Genomic DNA, 12,731 nt, shown 5'->3' with positions numbered 1-12,731 from the left:
ATCTAAAGGGTAGTGGCGGGTCGGGGGGTGTGGGGGGTGTGTGTGCGGTTAATGAACAGGGAATGACAAAAAGATTACTTATGAGTTTTCTCTGAAGGTAGTTGCTCCACCTGAAATCCAAATGATAAAACAGGCGTCAAAAAGGAGTTGTCAAGGGTCAGTATTTACTGAAATAAGCAACAGCAGGGAAGATTAAAGTCTGCATAATAAAAACCTACCATTTCAGTAGCTGTGCTAAAAAGCTGTATAGCCTTCTGCAATACCAACAAATAGTGACGAGGAAAGACATGCCTAGCATTAGCTGCACTTTCACTTTTTGCCACATGAGACACAAGGATTGCTTGGTGGCTGTTGTCCAGGACCGCACCTCATGCCTTCCTAAAATAGGGATAAAAAGAGAGAGGAAAAAATCTTGTCACTGTTTTGCAATACTTGTTTCTGTTTGTTTTCTTACAAAAAGAAAAATCATCCAAGTACGATACCACTTCAAATGAACCACAAAACGTGAAATGTAAAAGGCAAGTATATTTTTATATACTTAATATATATACTTTATATACTTAGTTTTTCAAGTTTCTAGGGTTTTGGGTGCACGTGGTTCACATTTCCAAGCTCTCCTCCACACAGTGAAGGCTAGATATACAGTTACAATGGAGTCACAGAAAGACTGATATCAAAGCAACTGTTCAATAACAAAAAAAAAAAATTTTTTTGTTTCAGGATGTGCTGATCCAGAGACCTGTACCGTCATTACTTTGTCACTAAGTCAATTAAAGGAATATTCCTGCCTCAATTTGGGTAAGTTTAGGGTCAGTTTAAAACTCCGGAGAAAGCGCCTCCCCAGGGATTTGGCAGAAAGCTCAGGAGATCATCACAAAGGGGGCGCGCTCTCACTGTTCTTCACAGACATAAACCAGGACACGTTTCTGTCGCTCTCTTGGCATTACAGGCAGGGTTAGGGAAGGTTTTCGTTGTCTTTTGTTGGTAAGAAAACCTAGAATTGAGAGAGGGCCTGGAGACTGAATAGTTGACAAAGGCAGTATCTGCTCCCTAAGTGAGAAATTTATCCTCTGGCTGAAATTTGAGTATAGGAAATTCCCAGAGTTTATGATCAACAGCTGCTCTATTATTAACTTATTTATTGATTTAGTACAAAACTTTAAGAGAACTCAACTTTTTATAAAGGCATCCCCAGAGAAGGCTGAAAAGATCCTTCTCCAGAGAGTCCACAAAGGGAATTACTCATTCAGCATAGTTTTATGTCAGTTGAACTTCTGCCCCTCCTGGCTTTAACAGGAAATTTAAGAGGGGCTTAAGTTTTCCAAGGAACTTAAGCCCATGCACTGTGGACAACTATCCAGTCGAAGAGGTACATGTGAATCCCTACCTTGGCAACGAGATAAACAGCTACGCATACATTTTTACAAGCACTGTTGCATATATACAGAGCACTGCTGATATTTGGCCTTTTCCAATATTCTGTTGTTTAAAGAAGTTTTATTACAGGATGTCATATGCTAGTTGTCTGTAGGCAAGACCCAGACCTTGTCTCTCCCATGAAGAAAAGGCAGGTTAAGAGCTGTAAATGAAAAGGTGTTAATAAACTTCAGAGAGGTAATCAGAGAATTTTTTGGGGTGCTAGTTCCCATTTACACAAAACCCGTACTGCTGTGAACACTTTTCGTACAAGACAATGGACAGGTCTTCTGTCAGCTTCTGCTCGTGTGCTGCACTAACGTGTGCGTACCTGGCACGACCGGGGGTTTCGCCTGCACACACCGAGTAGGAAAAAGCAAGACACGCATTCACGCGCAACCAAAAAGACCAAAAATCTGCAGCTGCAGGAAGCATTTATTACTGATGTCAAGTAACAGACAGCAAAACATCAGCTGTAAGGTTCGAAAATGGCATAGCTCATGGAAACACCGGGACACTCCCACTTAACAGCACACACGCACACACTTACTGCTGATGGACACCAACAGGCACATTCTTAATAAGCACCCAAATTGCTACCTAGAGAACAACTGAGAATTAGCAACCAACAACAGTCTGGCAGAATCAAGCCACCGCAATTTTTTCTCTCTCTTCTTTAGGATAAAGGCATCAGCATTGAAAAAACCTCAGCGGACTGTAAATGACTGAACCTTCTGCTAACTAGAATGGAACCTGAAGGCTTACAAATGCGGTTCAGCCGATGGATCAATGGGTATTCTGGATTTATATTGTCACACTGTTGTATGAAAACCAACGATGATTCAAACGGAATTCGTTAACAGCAATTTAAACATACGGTATCGAAAGGAAGATGCAGCAGACTTTCATTTCATTACTTAAAATGACTGTATGGTCCCTCTTTTGATTTCAAACAAACTGGGACTATAAAAAGTGAGAGCTGGTCCATCTGTTCAAATGACATACTTTGCTTTATTGAGCACCAGAAATACATGTGAATGCAAAATTTCTTCCTTTACCCCTTTTACAGGCAAAAAGATGAGAGGTTTGCATCAGCTTTTAAGTTGAATCAAACGATCTTTTGAAAAAGCTTTTGATGGTAGTAATCCTGCAAAAAACGTACTGGAGTCCAACAAACCCCCTTTCAAGGCACATGGTTAACAGGTGCATGAGCCACTATTCAAGGAGCACTGGGAAGCACAGGCTTACTGGTTTCAATCGAAACCACAAATCAATGTGAGAAAACATGAGGTAATCGAATATTGTTCATCCATTTTTATTTAATATAGGGGATTTATAAGTAGGTATTTCCCTAATAAAAAGCCTAATGGGAGATGGGAAAAACCTGCAAACAAGTGATTTTGAGGTTTTTTGCTACACTTGTATTACAGCATACCCTGGACTTCATAAACCTTCCCTCTCGTCACAGGACAGCTGCTGTTCAAACAGCACTTCTTGATTCAGTGACTACTTTCAGTGCTTAGAAAGGTAATTACTTTTTTTTTTATTCAAGTAAATGACATTTAGAAGTGGCAGTTAGATTGCAAAGTGCCGCTGGTAAAAATACATCACGAACAAGACATGAATTAAAGAAGAGAGAAGTTTAAAATAGATCTTTCCACCCCCTCCCTGCCCCCTCCAAAGTTCTTCAGAAACCAAAGAGCAATTAAATTAATAACACAGTGGCGGGGGAAGTAAAATAAACCCACGGATTTTTAAACCTAATCCACTCCTGGGGATATGGACACAATTAACCCTGTTCCTCAGGAGATGGTGACAACGCGTCGGTGCTGCGACCAGCTGCTGGGCCCACATCTTTTTGAAGACTGACCACGAGCACCACCGCGAGGACAGGGAGGCCCGACTCTTCTCCCACTCAGGAGAACCAAGCCCTGGGACTTCTAACACAGCTCCAAGCAGAAATTTGGATGAACAGAGGTTGAACAGCACTGAAGTAGGAGCTGATAGCAGTGTTTATCTTACAATGCAAGGAGTACACCGTGTTTTCTTTTCATGCCACATCATCAACTTCCTTCTAGTGCCAAACCTTAAACTTTTACCCCGCCCGAAAGTCAGCTGGAGAGACAGGCAGAAGGAAAAAAAAAAAGGGGGGGAGGGGGGGGAAGCCAACAAAAAAAGGCCAGAAAAAAGAGTAAGAGACATCGGCAACATCTGCTTCTTTCACAAGTAACTCAAGAAGAGTCTCTAAAGGATTAGCCCCACATTTGACTCCCTCATAACTTTTTTGGAGGCTGCAACCTTAAAAATGCGTAACTGATGAAATGCAAAATGTAAGGGATCAGCTTGGGAAGTAGCAGGCAGCACTGTACGCAGCGCTGAAGCATGATCCAATATTCCAGCATGTCTGATGGCACATTCACCTTTCTACTTTTTTCCTCCCTTCCTGTAACAAGGCCATGGGGAAGATAACAGAGTGTCTTCCAAAATTAAAAGCTGACCATGTGACTTCTTTTCACGACATTCCTCTTCACAGCCTTTTCAATATCAAAAGCAGGACGTAGTACTTGTTACCATTAAGTGGCCAAGCTTCATACTCCCATCACACAACACTATGTTCCTAGTTCCCGAAAAGCACCTTCAAAGAGGGAGACAGAATTTGGGATCCCTCCCATCACACAACACTATGTTCCTAGTTCCCAAAAAGCAGGTATCCCCTCCTTCAAAGAGGGAGACAGAATTTGTTCCAACCCTTCTGCTGCCCACCCGTACCCCTCCTTCTCCCTCCTCTCTTGGACCCAGAGCTAGGAAGAGAGACCCCTCAACTGAGATGCAAGGCTTGGCGTGGAGCTCCAAGTCTGCCTGCATTCAGTGTGTGCCTGCAGAGCTGTTGTCACAGTTGCACATCACCTTTTTCCAAGCTACGTCGTATCAGTACCGAGGCATGTTATAAAATAGGCTAAGTCCCTCTTTTAAGGGAAAACAAGCAAAATTCTCCTTACAGAGCAGGCACCAGCATGACGCGCAGATGCACACATGTGCACCTCCACCTCAACTGACTGAGCCAAGAGGGAGACAAAGAGCTATTAATTATAAAAATTCAATACCTACAATAGATTACACCCCATAACAGCTTAGAAGAGAGAAACGTGCCGTTTTAAGTAGTGCCAAGTGATTACAGAGTCTTTGATTTCCCAGTTTATTATCAGCGCCACGCCAAAACAATGAAAAACTACCGAAAACAGAACAGATCAAGCACAAAACATGATACGTGGGAAGCACTGCTTAATTCAGTAACTATTTCATTACGAAACCCTTCCTTTACTGAGCAAAGCGATGTCAACTTGTCAAGCAAACCCTCTTCACCTGTTCTAACATAACAACTAGATACAAGGATCTCTACTTGGTATAAGAAGAAAAAGAGAATAATTTACAGGCAAAGATGGTAATCATCAGTGACTTATCAAAAGTTCAACCGTGTCTGCTGATCAGATCTCAACTTCTACGCCAAAAAATAACAAAACAGAATCCCAGCCTGAAAGCATAACTAGAATCACGCAATTACCTAGAAAACGGAATAGTTTCGGTAGCACTGAGGCCCATCACTTGCAAGAAAGGCTTTATTTACACAGCTGTCCTGCGTAGGAGTCCCAGGTGCTCTCTCACCCCTTGTCCCCTTTCTGCAAAGACCTTTCAGGAAAAATAGAGTAAAAAGGCTGGCAGCCTCCTTTGGACTCCCTAGTCGTCAACAGGGCCCCAACTGCTGCTGTTAACATATCTACCCAGCTGTGACACTTACTTATTCCTACCGTGTAGCAACAAACACGATGCATTCTTACCTACTGTGTGATTATCTAAAATATACTCTATTAGAGTTACCTTTACAAAACCAATTTCATCTATATATTCAAGATATTAATGCATGCCCTAGCCTGCACATGCCATTTTCCTCTATGCAAATTCCTACAAGAACAAAAGGAAAGTTCAGCTCTTGATCTCCTGTATAATTCAGCCTCCTTTCTAAGGCACAGGGTGCTTCATCCAGGCAGATGAATAGAATAAAGCTCAGCTACACTTCCATTTATGTAAGAAAAAAACATGAGAGAAGCCTTCAGAGAATTTACAGTCCAGAGCAATATGTGAAAAGCATTTCATGCCATAAAAAACAAGTATCTCTTTAAAGCTCTTATTCCTAAGTATGAGTAAAAAACAGTGAAAAAATAACCTCCTTTTAAAGAAGAAGCCTCTGAAATTTCTGCTACTATGATGATTCTTTTAACCAATTTCATCTATATATTCAAGATATTAATGCATGCCCTAGCCTGCACATGCCATTTTCCTCTATGCAAATTCCTACAAGAACAAAAGGAAAGTTCAGTTCTTGATCTCCTGTATAATTCAGCCTCCTTTCTAAGGCTTTCTAAGGTGCTTCATCCAGGACCTTCAGATGAATAAAGCTCAGCTACACTTCCATTTATGTAAGAAAAAAACATGAGAGAAGCCTTCAGAGAATTTACAGTCCAGAGCAATATGTGAAAAGCATTTCATGCCATAAAAAACAAGTATCTCTTTAAAGCTCTTATTCCTAAGTATGAGTAAAAAACAGTGAAAAAATAACCTCCTTTTAAAGAAGAAGCCTCTGAAATTTCTGCTACTATGATGATTCTTTTTTTTTTTTTTAAATGTGGGGGAAAAAATCCATCCTTGTTCAGAACTGCTGTTTAATGCCTGTACACTTCAAACACAACTTACATGAATGCACTAAATCTATTATTTGAAGGAAGCCCACTCTAAGGATTCTTATTATGCCTGCTGCTGAGCTGCATGTTGAATCATTCCTAATGCCGCTCATGTTTGTTTCTGGTTTATCTATTTGCGAACACAACTCTTCAAAATGCCTTTTTTTTTTTTCTTCTGCGCTGAATCCAAACTGACACAGTAAAGGAAATATTTTCCTCCCGAACATCTTCTTATGCTTAAGTTTAGCTGAAAGGCTAAGTGGTATAAATACCTTGGGTTTTTCTGTTGATTTGTCTAGATAACTGAAGCTTTGGTTATGGGAAAAAAAGTTGAAGTCTTACTTAGCAATAAGAATTATTTTCTGCCTCCTTTTTTTAAATCTTGTTTGCTAGACAGCACAAGACTTGTACCTACAGCCCAACCCTCCAAGGATGCGCTGTCATTAGGCGCTACCGAGGCTGGGTGGTACCACAGGCAGCATCCCTCCAGGTCTCTCCAGGTAGAGGTCCAGCAGGCTGCAGCGAGGGCTGTCCCCATCCCCGGCGCGGGAAGCGCCCCCGGCCCCGCCTGAATACACACCTGACCCCCCGGCAGCGCAGGCGCCAGGTCACTGCCACCCAGGAGGAGCAGGACCTTCTTGAGCCTGCCACCCATCCCCCCAAAGGAAGGGACTGGTGGCCACCACGTCACAGCAGCGGCCACTACGTTGGCACGGGAGGAGGGATGCAAATGGCAAAGCAGAGGAGCCCCCCAGCTGCACAGGAGGAGGGGTGAGAGACACCTGGATCAAGGAAGAGGGAACGTCAACAGAAACCCACATGGGAAAGATCTCAATGCGAGCAGCATAGAGGAAAACAAGCTGCTGATCGGACTCCACCGGCAGCACTCCTGGGACAAAACACCCCTTGGACGGCCCTGGGTGAGGCCCCAGCCCCTCGGTGGTCACCAGCTGGCACATTCCTAAACAGTGGTTTGACGCCTTGAGGGGTCCTTTGCTGAAGTGCTGAAGCACTTCTTGCCTAAAATCTTAAGCAAAAAAGGCATTGTAAAAGGTAAAACTGACTGCATCAAAATAACTTAAATTTCAGTTACTATCACTCAGTCTAATACCAGAGGAGAAAGCAGCAAGAAATGCCAGTCAACTTGGTAGGCACGCACTGCAGGACAGTCCAAGGAATTCTGAGTTTCTTCCTGTCAATGAACAGTTAGCCCAAGCGATAGCTGGGAAAACAGCAGCATCAAGTAACCCATGGCAACCAAAAAAAATCAATTCATCTGAGCTTGTTTATTGTCTAAGCACTATCAGTCACAACTGTTAATTCTTACACACGGTGCGTACATCTACTGTCAGGTGAAGACCCTGCTTTGAAAGCCAGCCCCCCTTGACCAGGTTGCATCCACGCAGCCTGTCATTCCCACCTCCGTACAGGGTCTGACTGCTGTACCCTCACGACACAGATTTTACGCCCATCTTCAGAGCACAGCCCTCTCCAAAAGCGCACCAGACTCTGCATGCAGTGAAGCGCCATGCAAAGTTGCGTATTTTTCATATGGATTAACAATCACATATAATTTGTGATTAATAATCACAAATAATTCACATCTCCTGGTGCTGCATCGGATCACAAAGCCTGTGCTTTCCCACTAGGTATGTGCAGAGGTTATTCCAGCCGTGTTATTTGTTTGCTTGGGAGTTTTACTTGCCTCTCTCCCTCTTTCCAAGACAGATTAGAAGCAGAAGGGAAAGGCAACAGAAAGCAAAATATCAAAGCCATCACTCTGAATGCAAATGACACAAACTGGTCTTGCATCTCTCTCCCCCTGCCTCTCAACGTCCAGCCTGATGAAAGTCAATACTTCAGCTTTATTCTGCTGAGCTAACGCTACTAGGATGGAAGCAGCTGGCATGTTTAAACCCTGCTCTCTCTTCATCTTTTAAAGGGCAACAGTTTCAAACTGGCATTTTTTAATTAGGCCACGCGCATAGGATCCTCTGCCTTTTTTTGAGAGCGCATTACCGGGCACTTCTTGCCTGAAATCTTAAGCAAAAAAGGCATGTTAAAAGGTAAAACTGACTGCATCAAAATAACTTAAATTTCAGTTACTATCACTCAGTGTAATACCAGAGTCATAGCTAGTACAAACATTTCATAAAAATGTGATTCAAGAACCCAGAATATTCTGTGTGGAAGCTCTCTGCTTGTAAAAACACATTATTATTATTATTGCTAATGCACGTTTGGTATTGTTGCAGACATTTGGATGCCGAGAGAAGCTTCAAGCAAAGCGCTCCGGACATTGGTCACAGGGACCAAGAGACCATGGTTCCCTGACACCTCTGCATTTGCACGAACTGCCTAAAAACTGGACAGTTATGTGGCAAGGTCGACTTAAAATACAAATTATGCAGCCCTGTAAAATATGGTTAACTGTGACCCTGCATATCGAGCTCTTCTTGAGGGGCTGGCACTTGGCAGAGGCACAACTTACTTTCACTTGCAAACTAAGAAAATGAAATACAGAGTACTGGACAGTTTCTAACCTTGGAACCTGGCAGTGTCATTTTTAAAGATCTACAATGATATGAAATCCCCTATTTTTAAGACCTCAGCCTTTGGCAAGCATGTCACAGCTGAAATTCATGTGCAGGAAGTGGAACAAAATGAAACCAGAACTGAAGGGCAGCGAACACGGCCTCAGGCACACAGGGGGCATGGAGCTGTGCTCAGAGCAAAACTGGAGGAAACCGGTAGGACGTCTCTTTGTCACACAGACAGACCTGAAACAAATATTTAAGTTTGCAGAAAGACTGATTTCGCACAAACTCGGCAATTAAAAATTTGCCAGCATTCCCCCGGTGGCAGCTGACCTGCGGGCAGTGCCAAGCACCTTGCCACGATGCTTCTTCGCTGCACAGATGCTAGGGCAGACCTGATGACAGTCAAAGCCCCACGCACACCACATCATACCAAGGCACCAGTTTGATGCTAAGGTACACATTTCCCACTTTCATAGCACCATTCACCCAACATGACCACCCCGCCCTGGAAACTTAAATGCTAAACACTCAGAAAATCTGGAAAATCTCAGCAACATATTATGGACAAGGAATCTGAGACGGGGTCTTGCCCAGCACGACATGCAGAGTTAGCAACAGGACTAGAGACTGAGCCTATAGGACGAGAGGAAATGGCCTCAAGTTGCGGCAGGGGAGGTTTAGATTGGATGTAAGGAAAAATTTCTTTACTGAAAGAGTGGTGAAACATTGGAACAGGCTGCCCAGGGAAGTGGTGGAGTCCCCATCCCTGGAGGTATTTAAAAGACGTGTAGATGAGGCACTTAGGGACATGGTTTAGTGGGCATGGTGGTGTTGGGTTGACGGTTGGACTCAATGATCTCAGAGGTCTTTTCCAACCTCAATGATTCTATGATTCTATGATTCTATACAGCCACATCATCCCGTATTTTTAGCCCTCCACCTTAACGCGATGTGGCCCAAATAAGACAACACAACTCTTCCGCTCAGTCCACAGCCTTCTCCTCAGAGAAATGTTTGTTGAAAGAAATGTTTGGGCAGCACAAGTTGCCTTGCTAGCCACATCCCTCTGCACGGGTACATGGTGTAAGCAGCATCTGTCCCCGCCGGTGGCATGGGGACGGGAGCTAGAGACACACCTCCTCCTCTCTCTGTCAGGAGCTTCCAGCACCTCCACACAGGCTACACAGAAATCCCAAGCACTGGGGTCTGGATCCTGAGGATGCCAAAAATGTACAGTATCACTCCTCAGCAGTGAAAAAATGGGAAGAAGCTACAAAGACAGAATAAGGCTGAAAAGAAACTAAAAGCTGCCGACTTAAAAATTTCTCAGAAAATTCATGAAGTAGCCTGCAGCAGTTTTGGAGTATTTTACAACATGTTTATCTTCACTGGAGCCTTCTCAAGAAGCAGACAGTAACACCCTTATCTCCTGTTTTCCCTCACTTATGCTGGAGCAAAACTTTGACATGATTTTATACGATCAGGCAACCGATAGCCCAGCTATGAGTTATACTGTTCAGGGGAAAAAAACAAACTATCCCTCAAACCAATTTTTGTAATACACAAACTAAACCCTCTCTAGCACCCCAGAACTGGTACAAGATCCCTAGCTACAACCTCCGCTCTTAAAACTGTCATTGACCACTTTTACGTTGCTGTGGCTGAAGTACGCGAGTCCTGACAGTTTTCTGTCACGAAACACTGACATTTTAGTTAATAAATAGCTACTTCTCTGTCCTTCTGGAAGGCACGACATTGTCGTGTCTGATCCCCGGTGCTGCAACCATGCACAGAGGAATTGGTGTTTGCCACGGCGGGAATCCCAGCAACAGAGCACATGGGCAAAGTTCCTCGTTCCTGCTACGTGCCGGCACCACGCCAGCTGTATCAACCCAGGAGTGCAGAAAGGATGCTGTGTGTCCACCATGCTTTCCCAAATTCCCTCAAAGCAGAAAACAGATCCGGAAGCGATTCAGGGTCAGATGTCAGACAGCAACTCAGATTAGCATTTGACTTTAAAGAGTACTGTAACTCCTTTAGAAGTCAGAATGCCTGAATAAAAATGTCATTAGAACAGGACTAATGTGGCCCAATGCTAATTTTTAAATAAATAATTTCACAGCCTAAAACAAGAGAAAATTAAGAAGCTCCTTAACGTAAACTTTATGCAATTCTAATCACACCCACAAATTTAGTTATGCGAGTGTAATGCAAGCAGCGTAATTATACAACCTTTTGACTCCTGAGCACTAGTTATTCCCTTGTGTTTTCAAAGCAACTAAATTATAACCGTACTCATCTCCCCTAGTATAGTTTGGCACCGTGACTCCCACGGTTCAGCTGTGCAGGGTCAGGAGGTACAGCATAGAGGTATTTCAGAAATACCTCTAACTCATTTGCCTGGCTAATCATGCAAGGTCAATCACTTTCAGACATTAAGCTCAAGAAAAACTGCTGACATTACCGAAAAACCCTTTAATGTTTGTTGTTATAGCCTTGGTAGATAGGATGTGAGGATTTAACCTAGAAGCTGTATCTAAGAAACAAGGTGGACAGAAAGTCCTGATGCTGAATGGGAAATCCACACCATCTAGTCAGGCAACCTGGTCCAAAAAGTTAAACAAAATGAAAAAACTTCTATCCCAATGGCAAAAAACCCTCAGAACTACAAATATTAAATCATTTTTTCAGAATTCCAAATCCAAATGCAGCTACTTATCCATAAAAGCACTTACATTTAATATGCTGACCAGCATTTTAATGCTGCTTTTGCCCTTGAAAAATCAATTCTAACACCCTTCACCGGGTAGTATTTTGTATAGATATGCAAAATTGCAAATTGTATAGATATGCAAAATTTTCCTCTTACTGTATGGTGTCCCCTTCAATTTCTAATTAAATTATTTGTCCAGCAGTAAAGAAATAAAATTCTTAAAGCAATTCTTCAGTGACTACAAAGAAGTTTTCTGAGCCTTAAAACCAAAACGGGTCATTTCTTCCTGTTTCACACACTTTACCTCTTTGTTTCATCACTTGCAGAAACTGGAGCGGGCCAAAGGACGGAAGTGGGAATAACTGTACTTGCACGTATTAGCAACAGAGCAGTGAGCACCACACTAGCTTAAAACGCACTTACTAAATACCACAGAAATCTGGTTCTTTCTCCACTGCAGAAAATGAAAGTATAAGCTGAATACAGTTTGAACAGCTCCTCCAAAAAGCAAACCAGTTGGTTTGTACGAAAGGCAGTGCAAAATGAGAGCTGGACCAGTAACCGTCAAAGCAGAAACGTATCCTAAAATGTGCAGCGGCAAAGCAAGCTGGCAGGGCATGGCACCTTCCGTCTCGAAGACCACTTCACAGTGACGTAAGAGATGCATCGCACCGAGAGCTACACGCAACTGGCAAGCAGGTCAGAAGGGATGCATGTCCACCTTCCCAAGTCTTCCCGAATCACGTGCTCGTTTCTGATCCCCTTTTTCCTAAACCTCCGCCTTTCCGATGGGAATAGAAGCCAGTCTGCAACATTTAAATTCAGATTCCACACAGTAGGGACTTCACAGTGACGTAAGAGATGCATCGCACCGAGAGCTACACGCAACTGGCAAGCAGGTCAGAAGGGATGCATGTCCACCTTCCCAAGTCTTCCCGAATCACGTGCTCGTTTCTGATCCCCTTTTTCCTAAACCTCCGCCTTTCCGATGGGAATAGAAGCCAGTCTGCAACATTTAAATTCAGCTTCCACACAGTAGGGGAAAAAAAAACCCCAACCAAACCCAAACCAAAAAACTCCAAAAAACAAACAGCAAAACCCCAAAAGCACACTTGTGAAAATGGCACGGGTGGTTGTTTTAAAACCACGGCGATCTCCATGTACGTTAGAGCTAACAGCGCAGGGCACTTGGAACACACCAGTTCCCAGACAAAACCCAAACCCTTCTCAGATACGTACAAATTCCCCCCCCCCCCGAAGACCTGTCAGCCAGGCTCTCCCCAAACACGCCCCCGCGCCGCTCCCGCGCCAGGCAGCCCCCCCGCG

The 12,731-nt window shown here is 43.4% G+C and overlaps 1 protein-coding gene across 1 annotated transcript in view; it reads right to left on the bottom strand.

The window, feature by feature from the left end:
* FAM105A (family with sequence similarity 105 member A) overlaps nt 1-12,731 on the bottom strand; it is a 28,469-nt gene that overhangs the window by 12,147 nt on the left and 3,591 nt on the right. Inside the window, exons 2-3 of the mRNA XM_009287972.2 lie at nt 219-378; nt 79-110 (exon numbers count right to left, since the gene is read on the bottom strand). Of these exons, the coding sequence (XP_009286247.1) occupies nt 79-110; nt 219-378 (192 nt within the window). The remainder of the gene's footprint in view (nt 1-78; nt 111-218; nt 379-12,731) is intronic.

The sequence above is a fragment of the Aptenodytes forsteri genome, unplaced genomic scaffold (genome assembly GCF_000699145.1).
Source record: "Aptenodytes forsteri isolate BGI_AS27 unplaced genomic scaffold, ASM69914v1 Scaffold27, whole genome shotgun sequence".
Taxonomy (NCBI): domain Eukaryota; kingdom Metazoa; phylum Chordata; class Aves; order Sphenisciformes; family Spheniscidae; genus Aptenodytes; species Aptenodytes forsteri.
Note: the sequence above shows the minus strand (reverse complement) of the source record. Positions and strands in the feature narration are given on the sequence as shown.